This window comes from Typopeltis vanoorti, chromosome 3, assembly GCF_054136105.1.
Source record: "Typopeltis vanoorti isolate ZY-2024b chromosome 3, IOZ_Tvanoo_1.0, whole genome shotgun sequence".
In the NCBI taxonomy this organism is placed as follows: domain Eukaryota; kingdom Metazoa; phylum Arthropoda; class Arachnida; order Uropygi; family Thelyphonidae; genus Typopeltis; species Typopeltis vanoorti.
In genome coordinates this window covers 83,713,706-83,735,908 of record NC_143551.1, presented here as the reverse complement: position 1 = coordinate 83,735,908, position 22,203 = coordinate 83,713,706, and the positions used below count along the sequence as shown (strand labels likewise).

Genomic DNA, 22,203 nt, shown 5'->3' with positions numbered 1-22,203 from the left:
ATGGAATAAGAAAGAAATTAGTCGGAACACTAAATTAGCTGTATACAAGACTGTGTTCAAACCAGTTTTAACTTATGGATCTGAGAGCTGGGTCAGAAGTAAAACACTTGACCAAAGACTAGAGACCACAGATATGAGAGTCCTGAGAAAGATTAGAGGTGTGAGCAGATGGCATCAATGGCAATATCATATTAAAAATGAGGATATTATTAAAGAACTTGACATTGTCAGCATCCAGGAATGTGTTAACAGAGCTAATCTCAGATGGTATGGTCACTTAAATAGAATGGGAGAGGAAAGATTAGCAAAACAAGTGTTCTCTGCCAGCTTGGCAGGAAAACGACCCAGAGGAAGACCAAGATATAGGTGGATTGATACGGTACAAAGTGCCTTAGACGATAGAAATATAAGATCTGATAATATTGGAGTCTTGACAAATAACAGACTGATTTGGAGGAAAATTGTAGATAGGAAGTTAGTAATGATGTAATTTTTTCATGTAGTACTGTCATATCCTGTACACCCCTTGAGGGTACATGGCAGGAATTTGATGATGATGATGATGATCCCACTGAGGCCATCCCTACATTCCTATGTTGTCTTCCTTTGTTCCTTATTTCACAATTTTGGTATCTTACACTCACAGTCCCATCATCTAGTTTTTGTTTCCCTGATTGGCTACATGCTTCCGTCCTCTCATCAACAATCTACTCAGCTTCATACTTCTATCACTCAAATGCAGACCATCTGTAGCAAACAGCTCTCTCTCCTACCTTGAAATTTATCCCACACATCAACAAACTCAAGTACTTTCTTCCTATACATTCCAGCTATCATGCTATTCGTGATCACTGCCTTTTCCTCAGCTCTCCACTATCATACCTTGGTAATACACTCACAATTCTATCCCTTACACTCTTTCACTTCACTGTCACTAGCAACACTTGGAAATCATGTGCTAGTTCATTCACACTTCCTCGCAAGTCACTTGTTCCAACCAGCACAGTCAACTCCAATACATTTCCTCTCCTTTCACAGCCTCAGTCACTCCCTCAGACATACTTTTGATACCTGCTCCCTTTTCATCTTTCACTACAGAATCCTCATACAGCACCACTTTACTTTCCGCTGCAATCATTCATCTGCCACTTTCCTTCTTACACCTTCAACTACTAATCTCTTCTCTAATTGTCCCACCTGACTCTGCACATGCCTTAATTCAATCCTCAACCTTACCAATTCTTTTTTAATATCCTCACTTGTGTTCACATCTTTTGCACTATCTTCTTTACCATTTCATCACCTTCCTCTGTCTTACTACATTTTGTTGTGTCATTTACCACATGTGTACTGTATTCACTACTCCCGACTTTTGCTAAATTCATAACACTTTCATCATTCTTGCTACCATCAGCTGTGTTGTTCAGCAGATAGCTAGTTCACTTTTCAAAACTTTCTTATTACTCATTCACTACTCTTTTGGTGCCCCCCCCCCTCTCTCTCTGCTATCACTTTTCTTGTTGCATCGCTACTATCATCTTCACCAATATGTTAGCACCCATGATGTCCACATTCAAATCATGCTGCACACACACATACAGACACCCTCCTTCCATCTGTCTCAAAATTCCATAATTTATCAACATAATCTAATGAATACTTATAACACACCTCATATTTCACGCAATGACTAAATTCAAAATTTAACTTTTGTAAAGACAAGGCCACCACCATCTTTTTTTCAATGCCAGTTACTATACTCTGTTCTAAGTTTAATGATTTTATAAATAAACAAACAAGCCCACCCGCCCACCCATTATAAACACTGCAATCACACAACTTCTACTGCAATTGTTACCCATAAACACACAATTAATTAGTCAATAAAGTTATCTGAACCGGGTGCCTTCTTTTTACAAACTTGCTAGCAAAACACCACCTGGCGTGAAAACTAACATTGACAAATAATATAATATTGATAAATACTATGTTTGGTCTTTAGAACAAAAAACTTTTTATGTATAATGCAGTGAAATTGTACTACTTGGTCTAAGGTATTTTTCAAATAGATTTAAAAACCCTATATTTTCCCCTATGATGCTAGAAAAACCATTGGTTGTCAGAAAGGAAATTTTATGCATACTAATATTTATGCATTTAAAAGGCATTTTTAAGAGCTATCAATATATCTTCACTTTTTAGAAGTTTTTTCACTTGGTTATACTATAAATTAAAGATACCAAGAAATTATATATACTTGGCTTAATCCTTTATCCAAGTGTAAGCAAACAAAGTTTGCACCTGAAATATAATCAGGACTGGGGCAACTCATATATAGAGCCTAATGACTTCACATCACTTGCCTTATTATCCCATAATGCAAAACACATATCCTTATAGGTATGTATAATGCTATGCATTATGGGAGGGGTCACTGCCCAGACCGGTTTTGACTTTTATTAAATAAACAAATTCCGTGTGATGACACAGCGTTCCCTCTTTTTACGGGAGTTCACAGTATCATTTAGTTCCTCCAAATTTTATCTGGGCTCTGGAACTGGCGTAGGCTGACAAATCAGACCTATGGCTGGGTCAATATTCCTGACTGTAATCCATGTGTCCTCAGACCGGTTTGCCTAGTTGTGGGATGAAAAACACCAGATAAACTGGTGGAAAAAACCCTGCTGTCCATGCCCAAGATCAGCTAACTTGGCTATGGCTGAGGAAGATCCTTGAGCTCCTCACGTCATTGATGGGAATCGAATCTAGGACACTCCTTCCCTAGGCATATGGTTGTGAAGCGCAAAGCCACTAGGCTAACTGCACAGACTTACTTTTATTGAGGTCTTATCAGTGGGAGCCAATCCCAGAGGTAATACTAAGGTTAAAGTAATGCCAAAGTCATATTTTCATATATGAGTTGCCAAATGGTGTCACACCTTATTATTAAAATAATCTGGATGAGAGATAGTTGTTGGAAGTTTTTTTTTTATTGGTTATACTATAAATTAAAGACACCAAGAAATTATATACTTGGCTTAATCCTTTATCAAAGTGTAAGAAAAAATAAAGGATTAAGGGTATGTATAATGTAAATACATCCTTACGGGTATGCATTATAGGATGCTAAGGCAAGTGATGTGAAGTCATTAGCTTCTATATACGAGTTGCCCCAGTCCTGATTATATTTCAGGTGCAAACTTTGAATCCTCATTATTATTTTTATTATCCAAGTCTTCAAAACAGAATAGGAGCTACTTGTAAAAATACTTTATGAATTTTTTTACTTGAATGAGTTGTACTGTTTACCAATTTCATTTGATATTTCATAACCTACAGCAGTAACATGATCTACAGTAGAAACAAATTTTTAAGTGAACCTGTCTGTACAATAACTTAGTTCCTTTCTTCTATTGCTTTCAAAAATACAAATTTGTGATTAGTTTCAAAGTGGCACTTTATTGATGGAGTATGACACTTCATTGCACAATATTCAGTATATGCTTTGTCTTTGCACTTTATAACAGCATATAGTGTATCTCTATCCAATAATTTTGGAAACATCGTACATCTTATTTGTCTTTTTTTGTGATAATTGCTAATTTTTAATACTTTTTCCTAAATAAAATCAAACAAAATAATGAAATTATTCTAATTAATTAATTACCATAAGTTGTAACTAACAATAAAACTGGTTTTCAATGCAAATTTTCACATTAATTGGAATTCACTAGATAAAATATAATATTTATCACATGACAATGCAGTGTTGCCACCAGTACATTATAAAATCTTGATTCAGTTATCTGAATTACTAACAGTTTGCCATATGCTATACATGTGAAACTTGAAAAGAAATAAGGACAAAATACAACAAATATCTAATAAAATCGCAACAAAAATTTCATAAAAAGTTTCTCTAAACTTTGCTGCATGTCAACAAATTTTTGTCATGTGCCACTAATTTGCCATCACTGGTTTAGTGATATAATTTTACTCTTTTTTTTGGAAAGGGGACGTTAATCAATGATCGCTGAATATTCAAATTGGGGAATTATATAATTCCTCAGTGAAATAAGATAGGGTGGTTGAATTAGCTTACAAATATCGAGATTCAGCAGAGAATAAGAATGGATGAAAAACTGATTAGATAGCCAGAGAAGCATAAAGTTGGCTATACAGATAGAAAATGAACTCTGGTGGACTTCTTTTCTTATGTGCAAAAATGGCCAAATTATTATTGCATGAGCACCTCCATGGAGTCCAAAGACTCATTGTAAGAGACTCAAACTATCCACAATATCTATTGCACCTATCCTTGAATCCACTGACAGACAACGCACTTGCAACAACTGACTCTCTGGCAAATCGTTTCACTCATTCACCACTCTCCAAGAGAAAAATCTAGTTCTCCCATCATTACTAATCACACTTGTACTCCATTTCCAGGGATGACTTACTTCCCTAACCAAGTGCTGAAATAGTTCCTCTGCATCAATCCTATAAAACTCTTTTAGTATATGCTAATATTGTATCATATTTCATATCATACTCCAGGAGGTTTTGAATCGTGTTGCTTGGAAATTGTGCTCTGATATTATTTATTTTAGAAGTCAGTTTATCCAACCTTCTGACCCCCCCCCCCCAAAAAAAAAGTACAGCAATAGTTCTTAAGGGATTGAAGAATGCTAAACCAACTGTAAGTAGCTTGAGGATTTCAAAAAAAAAAAAAAAGAAGCTTTCCTATATTCCAATATCACACATAGAAAGCACTAGTGCAGCACAAATCAACGATGGCAACAACAAAACTGAGCAGTGATGACAGATGCTTTGGGTCTTGAAACCAGAGACAGACCTCTTGAAGCTTTAAAGTGTAAGCTGCAAACTGGGTATTTTGGTAAAGAAAAATTACTTGCTATGCGATTTTTATTGCATGTGAACTCATGCCAATTGTGCCAAGATCAACTAATCAGCAGTCAATTTCCTAAGCAACCTCAGCCAGCCATTTTTCTGTCCCCTGTGCATCCTCTCTACTAAAAGCTCCTAAACTTTGGAAGGCACATCAGCAGCCTAGAAGAGTGCTTTATTATTGCTTGATGAAACCTTCTTCTGGATAACTGACACAACTGAAAGAAAGCTCGAAGCAATTCACAATCAATGTCTCGATGTTAACGTGTCTACCATCGACAATGCCAGCAAGCTTCGTGACCTCATTGCCTCATCAGTTCAAGACACAATTGAAGCAGAAAAAAAAAAGTATAATGCCATCATCCTGAATTTCCATTTCATCCTGAAATGCAACACTAAATAACTTTTGGAGAAACAGAACAAACTTCTTGCAATTAATAAAAGTGGCCTGTGATATCCTGACATGTAAATCTGCATTCATGTTGACCATAAACAACAACAAGTCAAAAGGGCCCAACTTGTTGTTCACAAATCCACCTGATCATTAAATACTGCTCTCATATCTGGGGGTATTGCACCTAAGAGCTCTCTAAAAAAATACTGGATTCTACATAGAAAAGGGCAATTAGATTGGTTGATGACCCCCTCTCTCACTAACATACTCCATTCACTTTCACACAGGTGTTCAGTTTCTGCAACCTGCATCTTCTATAAATACTTCTATGGCTGCTATTCATCAGAATATGCATCAATAATTCCCTCAGCAGGAGGTTCAAGAGTGCTGGATCTGATCACTGCATCAGAGAACTTAACATTAACCAATCTAGGAGAGAAAACTAGCTATGGAGGCCAAAAGAAATCCTAAAGAATTCTTTTGCTATGCAGCAAGTAAAAGGAGGAATAATTATGGAAGGATAACTTTAAAAAGTGCTGAAAGTGGAGAGGTAACAGAAACAAACCAAATAGTTGAATTACTGAGTGGGCATTTTGCAGGGATGTACTATCTAGATGGTGACATTGACTGATAGGAGAATAGAGGTTGAAGAAATGGAGGTATTTGAAATATTGCAGAACCTCAATACGAACACAGCCATGGGATTAAATGGTATATTGGTCCATGTATTAGGAGAATGTGTAAGGGAATTATCAGCTCCTCTGACCAAGCTGTTTAATTTAAGCCTCAGTACTGGGAAGGTGCCAATGAAGTGGAAAGATGGCATACTAGTCCCATTGCATAAAGGAGGCTATAAGACAGAAGTAGCAAATTATATGCCAATCAGCATCTTAGGTGTGGTGGTTAACATGTTGGAGAAATTGGTGAAGGAAAGAATTCAGGACTGATTAGATAGGAATATGATACTCTATAAAGGACAACATGGTTTTGTGAAGGGTAGGTTTTGCCTTAGTAATTTGCTTATTTTTTCTAATTAAGTGACAATGAAGTTGGATAACAGAAATGTCTATTTGGTGATATTGCTGGACCTTGCAAAAGCATTTGACAAGATTCCACATATAACTCAATTGCATAAATTAGAGCAAATGGGGATGGATATGAATCTGGTGATTTGGATTAGAGGGTGGCTGATGGGCAAACATCAAAGAGTGATTTATTGAGGAATTAAGTCCAGGAAAAGGCAAGTTAAGTGGTATGCCATAGGGCTCAGTACTTGGTCCTCTGTTGTTTAATTTGTATATCAATGATATAGGAAATGATCTGACAGGAAATATTCAGTTGATTGCTGACAATGCTAAACTGGAAAGGGCAATGGTAAATGAAAGTGATTGAGAGATCCTGCAGGAAGACTTAAACAGACTACTATTTTGGGCAAAGGTAAATGACTACCAGTTTAATGTGTCTAAGTGTAAGGTGATGCACTTTTGGAAGATATCAGAATACTGATGGAACTGAACTGCAAGACACTGATGAAGCCAGGGACTTGGGTGTGATTGTGGACAGGGATTTGAAAGGGACTATTGTAAAGGTAACCAAAATAGTACATCAGTTTACATGGTTGTTGAAAAACACACTAACAGGCAGGGATAGAGAGGTTATTGTTTTCCTATATAAGGCTTTAATAAGACAACATCTGGACTAATCCTGGATTCTGTGGGGATGAGGAAGTTGTGGAGAGGATCCATAGGCAGGGAACAAAGATTGTGGCAGGTCTGTGGATTGCTCCCTATGAGAACAGACTGATGGTCTGTAGGCTTCAAAAATTAACTGATAAAAAAAAAAGAGGAGACAAGCTAGAAGCATTTAAGTTATTAAAAGAGTTTTAAACAACTCACGCTGAAGACTTTCAGTACATGGTAAGAAGGGAGAGAACAAGAGCCACCAGTGGAAGTTGCATAAGAGCATGGTTAACAAGGGTGTTAGGACTAGATTTTTTGCTTGGAGGGTGGTGAATGGATGGAATGGGTTGTCAGAGGTAGTTGTGGGTGCTTCATCAGTGAATGAGTTTAAGGGGGGGGGGGGTTATGATAAATATTGCATAGCTAATGGCTAGTGTGTGAATAACGTATCTTTTGTGGTGTCTTCTAACTCAATGGAGATAACTGTATTATAATAATAATAATTACTATTATTATGGGTGTTACACCTCTTCACTACTAATATATGGGAAATATATGAATTCTGGTACTTCTGGTTTTTGCTTGCCATTGAGTACAGCCACGAATGAGACTTTTGGAATGATCCTTTTGGATGAGTTACTCAGTGAGATTTAGAGTGATCTTGTAGATTATTCAGAGTTTTTAGAGAGGTACCCCTTAACACTACTTTAATAAAGGTCAAAAACGGTCTGGATAGTGGCCCTTCCAATAATACACAATTATATAAAGGATGTGTGCTTTGCATATTATTATTATTTGACACCTCCAGGTAGTCCAAAGACTCATCGAGGGAGAGTGTGCCAACAGCATCGAACGATTAGTCCCCTCCTAACTACTAATCGTGCTCAAACTTACTTAACTGAGCCATTAGTAGCAGAGGCTCTACCAATCGACCAACCTTTGCCGGCAAATATTAAGGCAATTAATGAAGTTACTAGTGTAAAATCTCGCATGATAAGCTAAATTAGTTAACTTATCGGGTTTGGTTTTACAGGAGTTTCAAACACGTTTATATAATGAAAAATGTGAAATTAGAATAATATTTATATAATACTTTACATTCTTGTAAAGTGCATAAAATAATTCCTGTTGTTGTATGAAAAACTAAAGAGAGGGATTAAACAAGATTAAAAAGGTGAATCAGCAAAAGTAAAAGTTTGCAATATCTTGCGAACAAAATTAAGCACCCACATTAGAGATGTTTGAAGGAAGAAAGGCGAAGTGATGTCATCATACAAAGGGGCAATCACGGAAAATTCAGTATTTTCCGTGATTGGTATTGAAACAAAAGATTAGAAAGATATTTAAGGGGACTGAGAGAGGACAGATGCTCTCTCTTTTTTTTGTTTGTCCTTTACCCTTCTCGGAGGATCCAGTTCCCACAGTAAGGAGATGAGGCTGTACATGGAAGGACAATGAGAAGGCAATTACTTGAGGATGTGACGGAGAGAATGGTAATTATTTCCTGGCAACCTGATGGAAGATTGTAGCAGATGTGTCAACAGGATATCGCCCCGATATCATTGGACTGTTTCCAGGATGAGATCCACTGCATGGATGCAAGTCCTTCCCCTCGGCTGGTCTGGTTGGCCAGGTGGTTAGCGTATCTGCTCTCCAGCCAAAAGGCTGCGGGTTCAAATCCCATCGTGGATATGGATGTTGCAATTGTCTGTGGAAATGCTAGTGGTGGTGGACAGTAGATGGTGTTGGCATAGTTGGTGGAGACAGCTGTAGAGTAGGTGCCCTCCCTCAATAAGTCTTTGGACTCCCTGGAGGTGTCATGTAATAATAATAATAATAAAGACCAAGTGACCGACCAGCAAGGATAGAAACAGCCATCATCGTATGAAGTTTGAAGAAAGGATATCGTCTGCAACCCTAGTTTGGAACACCGCAGTTGTCTATGGAGTGCCCAAGTGACTATCGTACCCTGAAGTAAAGGAACACAGGCAAGAAATCCAGACTGAGATACTGTTCATGTGACTGGACTGTGAATGTAAAAGGTACTGTGAGTAGGCACACTTTGTTAATGTTTTTTTTTTTTTTATATATAAGATTAGTATTAGCATGAGTAATATCTGTGCTTATAGAAAGGAATTGGTGTGAATTTGAGTTTAGAGCTGTAGATATGCAAGAGTAATATGTTATGATTATGTACAAAGAATGGAAGGAACTAAATTAGATAAGGAATAAGGGGACAACTGCTCCTATATTGTAAATTGGTTGAACAATATCCTCCTCATGAATGTATTACTTATAACCAATTACTAGTTAGCAATAAACTTGTTTTGTTTTGTTTCATTAATAACCTTGCTTGATCTTTTGCCAATGCACTGTCTTGAAATAATTAGGAACCTGTGAGCAAAAAGATAGAGAGCCACCATGACATGCATGAGTAAATGTAATTTAGCTATAATTTTGTTTATGTTCCCCTTCTTGAAATTCTCAGACTATATTAATTCAATTAGGCTGGTGTAGTCAACAATCAAGCAAATTTGTCTAGTTGAGAAGCACGAGGATTTTGGTGAACTGCAAATCGCAAATCAGACACAACAGTAACCTTAAGGCCTACTTTGTAAGCACTGGGAACTAGGGACAGAGCTAAGAAAGGACAAAAGAGGGTCAAGTGTAAGGTAGGATTAGTTAAAGTAAGGTAATAAGGAGTCATATTAGTAGCACGTATTAATTTTTCAAAGTCTCATTCAAGGATCTATTTGAGAGTATATAATTATATTAGAGTGAGTGACCCAATGCTTACAATCCAAGTATAATAATTAAATAACTATAATAATTACACACAAGAGGTTATAACACTAGCCTCTATACAATGGCCTAGTTGTGAATATACTTCATGTGCAAAATTTGTTTGCTTACACTTGAATTAAAAATTAAACAAGAATATAGCTTCTTGGCATATTTAATTTAAAAACATTCAACAGCCAAGAAATTATATTCTTGTTTAATCCTTTTACCCAGGTGTAAGCAAACTGTTTGTATGAAGATAGCTGCTGCATGTTTTAACAGCTTTAGAAGAGAGAGCGAGAATAGGGGAATTATCAGTGTCAGTTCTGATGAACAATGTTACTGAACACTGTGCAACAAAATTGAGTGAATTAGTGAGAGATAGGTCAAGGTCATGAATCATTAGCTGCTCTCTCTCTCCCTCCTGTACTGAGTCAAGTAATTTTAGCAAAACCTTAGGAGCACCACACCAAAGTGCAAGAAACAGTATTCGATGGTTTGATTGATTTGTATAGAGTTAACAGCTGTTTCAGAGGTAAAGTGATGCCTCAAGGAAAAGACAAATTGAAATTTTCTGGATACTGAGGAATATTTGTAATGATTATGACAAAATATTTGAGTTTAGAGTAATCCTCAAAAAAAAAAAAAAAAAAAAAAAAAAAAAAAAAAACATTTCCTAGTCTTCTTTTTTTTTTTTTGAGAAATGAAACAGGATTCAAATTAATGTCATCAGAATCCTATTGAAGAATGGTTCGGAAATAAGAATCCAGGGTTGTGGAAGTGGATATTCTGGAAAATTTGGTGATTGTGCAGAGCAATGTTTGTGAAATGAGCACAGGGGTGCAGTGACTGTCATCAGCATATCTGAGTACTGGATTTGCGGTCAAGTGGAAAATGCTACTGATATATATATATATATATATAGAGAGAGAGAGAGAGAGTAGGAAAACAACTGTGTTGAAGACCAGCATTAGTGCACAGTTGAGTTTGAGGGTGGATATCAATCCACCATTACATATGTGTCAAATAAAAAAGCTGACAACTCAGTTGCAGGTCAAAAGAAGACTACATGATGGGAGATTACTTAACAGACTTTTGTACCAAGCCCAACCCAATGCCTAAGAGATATCAAGAAAAACCACTTGGGGTGTCACAAACTTTTCCATGGCATTTGTCGAGAGGTGAGTAACATAAGCAAGAAGAGTCTCTATTAGTTGAAAGTGGTGGAATATATACTGGCAATTGTTTTAGTTAAGAGAATTGAAGGTAGCATGGAGATTAATCATTTTCTTTTAGAAGGAGAAGAGTGAAACTGGATGGTAATTAGATGGCAAAGATTTTTTTTTTTTTTTTTACTTTAGAAGGAACTGAAGTGAGTCACATTAAAAGGCAATTACATATCAAAGATTTGTTACCCCTCTTAGGAATGGGTTAAATATGGGATAATATGTGAACTGCAGGATACATACCACTAGAAAAAAAAAAAAAAAAAACAACGACAACAGAGTCAACTCAACAGCACAAATTTTCAGTACAACTGGAGAAATCCACAAGGACCACAGACTTTTTTTGCTGTCCAGTTTGAACAAGATTCTTCTGGCAAAAAATCAAAGAGGACATTCAATTTTGTGTGCTGGGAATGGTAGCAGGACACTTATCTATATTGTCTATGCTGCAAGAATTAGAAGAAAAGTAAGGACCCAGGAAACTGGATTTTTTATGCAAGTAACAATGCAACAGAACCATCCAGTCAACAGAGGTGGAAGCACTTTGGACAAAAGTTACCGCCAACATCTTTTACAACAGACTAAAAAGCATAAACGCAATTTGGACATGATGTTAGTTTGCCTGTAGCTAATTTGGGATTTGGTATAAACAGAAAAGGAAGATGGATATTTTGATGAAAGCCAATTGAGATGTGCCTAGTTCTTCTTTTGAACCTTGGCACACTTCTTAGAGAATCCAGCTTTGATAAGGGACAAGAATTTAAAGTGAAATGTCCTTTATTAATGTCATTTTTAGCCAGCTTCTCCAATACCTTCTTTACCACTCCAGATATACTAATTGTCTAAGATTGGATGCATCTATTCTACCACTACCTTTGTGTAATGGAACAATCTTGCCTCCCTGAATCCATTTGGAATGCTACTTATGTTGAGACCTAAGTTAAACAACTCAATTAGGATGGTTCTAATTCTCTTGCATAGTCCTTTAGCATCCAAGCTGTATTTGAATTAAGTTTAAGAAATATCTTTTAACATGTCTAGCTCACCCATCTCTAATCCTTTTATCAAGAGCACAAAACACTAGTTTCTCCCAGCATCCAAAAGTTTTGTTTTCTGCCTGGAATGTATAACTGCATAAATGACTGCTTAATAATTCTACTATTTATGCTAGGTCCATCACATTTTTAATCAGTGTATTCCCTGAGCTTATTAGTATTCAATTAACTTGTGATATTATTACAGACCTCTTGGGGATTTATTATGGCCAGTTCAGCAAACTTCATAGCTTTCACTTTCCTAATTTTTCCTCCCCCTTAGCTTTTGCAGTATAAAATGTGCTTTATACTGTTTCTGGATCTGTTCATCATGCTTTTCCCTTTATTCTATACACAATATTTTTTATGTAATTTTGCTTTATGATTTTCTTCATCCACTATATAATGCACCTATGAGATTCATTTTACAAATTTTGATGAAATTCATCATGACTTCCTACAGATATCCTTAACTGCTTCCAATCCAGTGCTGACATCTCTGCAATTTCTTACAAAGGCACTGCTTCAATCTGCCTGCTTAGTTTGTCATGCAGTGCTGTACATATATCCCTTTTTAGACAAAGTTCTCATGTGCCTAGCACAGACATACCCATCAGTTGCAGACATAATTCATTCAGAAGATATTAATTCAGAAGATATTTCTGAGAACAGGGCTGGTTGTGGGAGGACTAGGGGACATCCATGGAAACTGGGCAAAAGTGTGGTTAGTAAAGGTGTTAGAGCTGGGTTCTTTACTTTTAGAGTGGTGAATGAGTGGAATGGACTGCCAGAGTCTGTAGTGGATGCTGTGACAGTGAATGAGTTTAAGGCAAGGTATGATAGACACTGTATGAATGTCGAATAGTTGTGATGAATATGATTTGGGGCCTCCCTCGATGAGTCTAATGACTTCCTGGAGTTTCCCGTAATAATAATAATAATGCCTATCTCCAAATCTATAGATGGCCATTATATGTCTCTTTTCTTCCATTTCTTCCACTCTAATCCCCACAACTGAAATCACTCATGAGTGCTTTAGTTATACCAATTATACTAAGTTATCTATGCAGTTCAACTCTGCAGTCTCTGGTCAATGCTCAACTATATATTTGGCCTGTTAGTTTCTACATGAAAGTTTCTACAAATGTGTAGTTAAGGCCAAAACAGGAAATTGGATTTGGATGTTTAAGAGTGCCCCTCCTTAAGGATTTCTGAGTTAATTTTTTTTTTTTTGTTTGTTTTTTTGATGCTTTAATGTGGCCTCAACAGTGCCACCTCTGCATACTACTACTACTACTACTTGGCCTCTCTCTCTGGGTATGATCTGGCAATGAAGATCTGATCAGAAAGATGTACCCGCCATTAGTAAGCATACATAATAACTGACCACATAGGCTGACAGGTAATCATGAGAGTCTGAACAGCTCTTCAAATTATCCTCCTGTGTATTGATTTCTCAACAAGTTGTCCTTTTCCACTATTGCAACTATCACTTTCCACATAAAATGCATCTAATATTTCCATTCTTGGGATTTCTTTCACAATATCACTATCACTTTTGTCCCATACTCTTTAATTATACTTTTAATTCTGATCCCTTCAAAATGTCACTGCTAAGGTTGTGACATCTTAAATAGAAGCAAATGAATGATATGAAAGATTTTCATCTCTCTTCTCCTTTTCACTAACCTTAAATGAAGTAACTGTATAAAACCCTCATGGTTTTGTAAGCATGGTTTTGTAAGCTGTTCATTTAAATACTGTTTTCATTACTGGTAATTTTTTTTTTTTTAAATGCAGAATGATAAAACTACTGGCTTTTGATGTTAACACACCATACAAACAGGTTCTCAGCCTAACAAGGAAAAAATGAATTGATAATTACAATTATAAATTCGTTTATAATAAATAAATAATAAATATATTTAAAATTTATTCCAGCAATGCTCCAGCACCATTATACCATCCCTGCAGTGGTTCTCAGTAAGATCTGCAAAATACCCCTCTACAGCTGCAATCACCTCTTGATTCGAAGAAAAACACTGACCAGCAAGGAAGAGTTTTAGTTTTGGGAAGAGACAAAAGTCAGAGGGAGTGAAATCTGGGGAATAGGGTGGATGTTCCAACAATTCATAGTGCATATCCCTTAATTTTCCCACTGCCAATATACCTTTGTGGGCAGGTGCATTGTCCTGATGAAAGATGATTTCTTACTTCTGCAAACCGGGTCTTTTCTCACGAATTTTTTCATCTAGTCTCTGGTTAAAAGATCGGAATAATATTCCCCAGTTATTGTTTTACCCATTTCAAGATAATTAATAAAAAAAAAATGCATTTGCATTCCACAACACCAATGCCATGACCTTTTCTGCTGATGGAACCAAATCCTTCTCTTTTGGCGCTGAATAACCGACTTCTGTCCACTGTTTTGACTGCTGTTTGGATTCTGGTTTGTGTATTGGTGAATCCAAGTCTCATCCATAGTAATAAATCAACGCACAAAATCAGTTTTATTCTTGTTAAAATGCTCCAAGCACTGTTCAGAGATTTTCATGCGAGTGCGTTTTTGATCTGATGTGAGATAGCGTGGCACCCATCTTGCACAAAGCTTTTTCATTTGCAATTCTTCATGTAAAATATATCCTACACATTCTTTTGAAACCTGTAGTCTCAGCAATTTCATGCACTTTGACTCGCCAGTCATCCAATACCATATTGTGCACTTCAATTATTTCTGGTGTTGTTACACTTTATGGACGTTCTTCACATGGATAATCTTCAAGGCTGGTACGGCCATATTTAAACTCAGCAGCTCATTTCTTAATTGTCGAAAACGAAGGAGAAGAGTGACTATAAACTTTTATAAACTTCGAATGAATTTCTTTTGGTGTTAAACCTTCTTTCACAAAGAATTTTATCAAAAAAAAAAAAAATCAGCTAACGCCTTTTTATTCCTGTATATGGGGTAAACGAGGTCATTTAGCCCTATCTAACTTTTGGAGATTGAGTGGGCAGTTCAATCTCCACTGGTACCAATCAGAGATAGATGGCCCAAGGCTATCACTAATTAAGCGGTACACAGTGAAGAGAGACGGCTGAAATGTGCCTCCATCTCATGGTCCCTAACACAATATATTTAATGTCTGAAATAATGTGGGTTCTACGGTCGATTTTCTTGAGTTTACAGGATGAAAAACCCGAGTTTCCGGGAGGAAAAACCTGCTTGCCCGTGCCAGAGATCGACTAACTCGGGAACTGGTCGAAAAAAGGCTTAGAAAAATTTCCTCTAGTCGCTGACTAGACTCGAAACCAAGTCTTCCTTCATGTGGCCAAGCGCCGTGGTATGCAAACACCACATCCACTGAGCTACACAGGCTCCAAAGAATTTTATAACTACACAATACTAAATTTTATCCATTTCAAGGGATACAGACAACACTTTTGCTTTAGACAGCTGAATAAAACAAACTACTTTGATAGAATGACTTCACAATCGAGGCCGAAAACTTTTCAGACCAACCTCATATATCACCTATCTCTGGATAAATGCCATGGAGAAATTTGGTGAATCCCAAGTGGTTGCACTTGATATCTCTAAAGCCTTTGACCGGGTCTGGCACAAAGGCTTACTAAGCAAACTCCTATAATTTCGACTGTCTCAGGACTGCTGCAGATGGATTGCCAGCTTTCTGTCTAAACACACACACACACACTATGTGTGTGTGATGGTAGATGGCTCCCTATCCTCTCACCATCGAACTAATGCTGGGGTCCCACAAATTTAGTACTCTCACTGACCCTCTTCCTTCTGTATATCAATGACCTACTTCAGTTGACCTCCAACCCAATACACAGTTTTGCAGATGACAGCACATTGCACTCCTCCCTTTCATTTGATAAACCTTACCCTACACAGCTCACTTCAACCCACAGAACATCAACCACAACTTCCCTTAATTCTGACCTCTAAGCCATCCTCCAATGGGGCTCGGATAACTTCATCAACTTCAATGCTAGTAAAGCTCAGTTCTGTCTTATTTCTCCCCCAGCATTATTTTTGATAACACTCAAATTCCCAGACAAAATGAGATTTCTCTTCTCGGAATTACCTTGACATCAGGCCTCTCCTGGCATAAACACATCAGAACCATTGCATCCTCATCTTGCAAAAAACTAGGATTTCTCTTTCATTGAAGATGTTACTTCACCTCTAAACAACTGTTAACCTTATACAAATCACAAATCTGCCCAGCTATCAAATACTGTCCTCACATTTGGATTGGGGCTCCTAAAAGCTCCCTTGAAACTTGACTCAATCTAGAGGTGAGCAATTAGACTGATAAATGACCCATCTCTTATCAACTCACTTCCCTCACTTTCACAGAGACGTTTAGTCTCTACAATTTGTATATTCTATAAATATTTCCATGGAAAATGTTCATCCAAAAGAGCATCAATGATTCACTCTGTACTATGCCCATTGGAACATGTACAGCTGCCACCCAACATCCTTTCACAGTACACCTTGAAACCCACAGAACAAGTTTCTTTTCCTCCTCCTTTCATCCCTGCTACTGCCGTGGAACAGTCTTCCCCTGATGTATTTCCCAAGGAATACAATATACAGCATTTTAAATCGAATGTCAACAAGTTTCTCCTTTCCCAACCAACTACCCATATACAGTACTAAAGTACTATAGGTTGATTAGCCAACCTCTCGTATATTGTCCCAACATTTTTTTTTTTTTTCATTAAAAAAAAAAAAAAAACTGTGCATGAAGTAAAGTAACAATGACAGGGCAACTAGTATACAGAGGCCAATGACTTCACATCAGTTGTCTTGGTATCCCATAATGTAACATATCTTTACAAGACATGCATAATGCTATGGGTATGGATAAAGGATGAAACCAAGAAAATAATTTCTTGGCATCATTAATTTATAATATAACCAAGTGGAAAAACTTTCAACATCTGTCTCTAATCCAGAGTATTTTAATAATAAGATGTGATACCTTTGAGGTCCATGAGGAAGCAGCAAAATAATAAGGAAGAGCAGCATAATAATGAGAAATATGAGGAAGCAGCCAAACAATTCATAATTTTTACACATTAAACCATTATTTATATTTTTAGTATGTCTGACACATATTGTTGCATACCGATTACTAAAAAACTGATGCAACAACAGTTTTGGAATGAGAGATAATAAAGTTTTTAGCAAAGCAATTTGTTTCAAAACAATACTTTTAAAATAAACAGAACATATTTATTAAAGTAAATTACATAAATAACATGGAGTAAATAATAAAACAAACAATACTGTAAAATTACTCCAAACTAGAATATCATAGAAGCAGCTTTAAAGAAGCAGATAAATTAATTTACTTACCTTGCTCCAATTCATTAAGTGCCTTTGTAATTCGATTATGTGCATCAGAACAAAACGTATGTGCTAGCGTTATCTATTAACAGAGAATTTATTTAATTTGATATAATTATTTCATCTGCCATCACCAGAGCATCAGTATAATACTTTATATATTTTAAAATATACCCAAGTATCTTTATATATGAAAAAATGTTTTTTTTTAATTTATTATTTTTTTTAGTGTACTTACAGTTTACATTCTTTAAATATAACCATAGTCATCTGGGTAACCTTCAAAACCAGAAAAAAAAAAAAAAAAAAATTCTAGTCATCATGCAGCTTTTCTGAATACCTGAAAATAATGAAGTCGGGTAAAATGACCTTTGTGGAGAAAACATTTACCATTTCCATCAATTCAGAAGTCACTAAGCAGATTCTGACTTATGGTTCTGTACAAAAACCATCCTAAAAATGTGTTTCACTCATCAAGTAGCAGCTGAAGGTAGTATGCCTACTCACGTTGAAAGTTTTTCCACTTGATTATATTATAAATTAAAGATGCCAACACAATTATATCCTTGGTTTCATCCATTATCCAAGTGTAAGCAAACAAAGTTTGCACATGAAATAACTTCATGACAGGACAACATAAAAAAATAATCTATAAATATCATAGATAGAGGCTCATGACTTCACATCAACTGTCTTATTATTCCATAATGCAATGCACATATCCTTAGAGACATATATAATGCTATGCATTGTTTGCTTACGCACTTGGATAAAGGATGAAACCAAGAATATAATTTCTTGGCATCTTTAATTTATAATATAACCAAGTGGAAAATCTTTCAACATCTCTAATATTTTAATAATACGGTGTGATATCTTTTGTCTACTTGTATATTACTTTTGAAGGCAGTACAGTTATTCCTGTAATGGTCAGGAGCCAGGTAAAAAACAGTAAAAATCGAAAGATTTCCGATGGAATATATAGAGAATAGTAATGAAATTCTTATATGGACATTTTCGAAATGGGGTAAAATTAGTAATATATGAAAGGGTTTGTCAAGTGAAGACCCAAATTGGTTTTCTGGTGACGTCACCTTCACAATGGATATGAAGACGTCAGTACCAAATTTTGTCAACATCAGTACAAACTGAGTTATGGTAAACTATCCCGGAGTACAACGTCAATGCTTGTGTTGTGGTTCATATGATCACTTAGGTGGTAACTGTTCCAAATCTAAATGTTTCAACTGCATGGAGATCGGACATATCGCTAATCAGTGCCTCAAACCCTGTCAGGAATGTGAAAGTTCTGAACACCACATTAACAGCTGTCCTTTTAGAACTTCTGCGGAAAGAGTGGGAGCTCCTGTAGAGCCAATTAGAACACCATATATATCAGAGAGAGACATAATGAAGAGTTCCAGGATCTTCCAATTCAGTCTAGTAAAGACGCTTTTAAGCAAACTACACTTGGTAAAATCACAAAAAGTACAAGAACAAATCAATTAGAAATTAGCCCCAAAATTCCATATCTGCAGGAGCAACTTTTCCAGTCAAATACTGATGGAACATCAGTTGAAATTACCAATAATGAACCTAAAATAACAACTGAACAGGTACACAATGAAATGCAAAAACATTCAACTGTTCTACAAGGAGAAACTGGAGAAGAAACAGAAAAGCAAGTAGGACAACCGAAATAACTTAATATGCAGACAAGATCATCAAAAAGGAAAGACGAATTAATAAAAAATATTGAAGATAAACAAAAAAAATTAAAAAAAAAAAGAACTACAACTAAAAGAAAAAGAAGTAATAAAAAACGTAAAGATGGAGAAGGCTGTGGATCATCAAATGAAAACTCTTCAGTGACCCTTCATTATCCATAAACTCTTCTGACCCGGTCAGAAGAGTTTATGGATAATGAAGAACCAACTCATGCTTATGTAGATTTCACTCATATCCAAGCCATTATTGAAAAGATATTGAAGCTAATACGTCAGTTTGTCTAAAACTGTACAACCAGAAATCCGATTTGCTGATTTCCAAACTATAAATAACACATGTAAACAATAATTTGTTCAACAAAATCAGTGAACCATAACAAAATAGAGACGTTGCATTTCCTGTTTTAAATGTAAAATGTAAACGTTTTACCAAGAGTTACTATCCTAGTATTCAACGCTAGGAGTGAGAGAAAGAGAGAATTTGTAAGATGCAGATGGTTGAAAAATATTTAGCACTACAGGTAAAACTGGCTTTCGTGTACTTCCTGTCTATGCAGAAATCTCTTCTCTCCCTCACTTTGCCAGTGTGGTGAAGACCCGGTCATTTTCATTAAGGTACTTCTGGGCATAATTCAACTTTTGTACTTCAATATGAATACATCTTTTGGATATAGTGCAAATTTTTGGATAATAACGAAATAACTCCTAAGTTTCCTCACTTATTTTTGAACATTCCCGATGTTCATAATTGTTAACGACTGAATAACACTGTCTTGTTATTCTCTTAGCTGATCTCATGCTACTTGAAAATTATTCGTTGCCTTTCTTCAAAACCTGTGGTAGCTATGTTGATGGCAGATATGTTTCATGAATAACACAGTCCAACACAATTTTTGCTGACTTTTATATGAGACTTGTTTTTTTACTAATTTGGGTGCTCTGATTTCAAATATGAAACCCACTTTTCTCTATCACATCAGGTTTTTCCTCTATGACATTTTCTTTTTGCTAATTTGTATGTTTTTGATAGTTTTAAGGAGGCAGTACTATTTAGAAGATCACAAAAATCGATTTTTTATATTATTTTCTGAAAGTATGTACTTTTAAAAATCTGTTCCTAACTTTTTATCAAGAAATTCAAAAAATTCCCGAAGATATAGCCTATTATTCAAAGCAGTGCGCAGATCAGAATCAGAGCGCTTACTGCTCTCGCTTGTTAGTAAATGAATAAATGCGTAAGAACCTGCAATGGCATGTACTAGCGCTTTGAATGCCAGAGAGGTCGATAATTAGATACATAACTACTTAACAATATTCATTAAAAATTACAAGAACATTTATAAAAAAATAACAATTTTACTTACACATGAGTTTCAGGGAATAAATTTTTGTTTGTAGCAATTTCTGCTGTGTGTTCTGTTTTGGCAATCCCTTTGAATACTCCAACAGTAGTCGGCCATCATGTGAGAATCCCATCTTCCTTGGTACTGATCTTCCATAGTTTTTAAGTCTTAATGAAATCTTTCACCTTGTTCATCGCTTATAGCACCTAAATTCTCGGGAAATCTATCAAGATGACTGTATAGGAAATGAAACTTTATGCTCATGTTGCAACCTAGGCACTGGAAATTTTCAAGCATTGTTTCCACTAGATCTTTGTAATTGCACGCTTTTTTGTTTCCAAGAAAATTATTCGCAACCATCATAAATGAAGTCCAGGCCTCTTTCTCAATTTCATTCATAGAGTTATTGAAATTTGGGTCTCACATTAAAGTTCTAATATGTGGTCCATCAAATACACCGGCTTTAATTTTTTCATAACTAAGTAGTCGTGGAAATTCTTCACGTATGTATTGGAAACAGTCACCTTGTAAATCTAAAGCTTTAACATACTGCTTCATAAGACCTAGTTTGATGTGTAGAAGTAGAAAAATGATTTCTTCTCTGTCGATTAAAGGTTGATTTATAACACTCTGTTCTCCAACATTTAAGGATATTCTGAGAGGCCAATGTTTCTGACTCCAGTGTTGGTTTCTAGCTCGACTATCCCAGAAGCATAGAAAACATGGAAACTTTGTATATCCTCTTTGAAAGCCAAGTAAAAAGTTCACCATTTTAAGATCCACACAGATGATCCAGTTATGGTCTGTATATTTTAATAACTTCAGAACATTTTTAATGTCCTCATATGTTTCCTTTAAGTGGACTGAATAGCCAATAGGAATTGAGCCATATACATTCCCATTGTGTAGTAAGACTTCTGCTTGAACTGTCGATAAATAAACGCCACTCATTTGGATATTATTATTATTTTGGGCTACTCCGGGGAGTTCTTAGACTCATCGAGGGAGGCCCTAAACATCATGTCCACACAACTATTCGATATTCTCACAGTATCTATCATACCTTGCCTTGCTCACTGTCATAGTACCCACAACAGACTCTGGCAGCTTATTCCACTCATTTACCATTCTAAAAGTAAAGAACCCAGCTCTAACAATCCTGCTAACCACACTCTTGCCCAGCTTCCATAGGTGTCCCTAGTTCTCCCACCACCAGTCCTGATCTCAAAAATATCCTCTGAATTAATCCTGTAGAATCCTTTCAGCAATTTGAATGTCTCAATCATATCTCCCCTCTTCCGCCTATCAACTAGTTTCTGCAACCCACAAATCTTCAACCTGTTCTCATAGGGTTCATTCCATAGACCTGTTATCATCTTAGTCACTCGCCTCTGGATCCTCTCCACCTCCTCCCCATCAAGAAGGAACCGAGGTGACCAAATCTGGGCACAGTAGTCGAGATGAGGTCTTATCAAGGTTCGGAACAGAGGTACAATAACTTGCTTGTCTCTGCTCGTCAAGGTATTTTTCAACAACTAAGTGAGTTGATGAGCTGATTTAGTTACTTTTGCAGTGTGTCCCCTAAACTTCATCTCCCTATCAACCAACACTCTCAAGTCCCTGGCCTCATCAATCTCTTGGCATACAATTCCACCAATGTGGTATACTGCTGCTAATCTTTTCACCCCAAAATGCATAACCTTACATTTTGTCATATTAAATTGACAT

The 22,203-nt window shown here is 36.2% G+C and overlaps 1 protein-coding gene across 1 annotated transcript in view; it reads right to left on the bottom strand.

Moving 5' to 3' along the window:
- The window catches only part of LOC150108335 (complex I assembly factor ACAD9, mitochondrial-like), a 387,096-nt gene that overhangs the window by 4,760 nt on the left and 360,133 nt on the right, over positions 1-22,203 (bottom strand). The window contains exon 17 of the mRNA XM_090415744.1: positions 17,415-17,487. Within this exon, the coding sequence (XP_090271870.1) occupies positions 17,415-17,487 (73 nt within the window). The remainder of the gene's footprint in view (positions 1-17,414; positions 17,488-22,203) is intronic.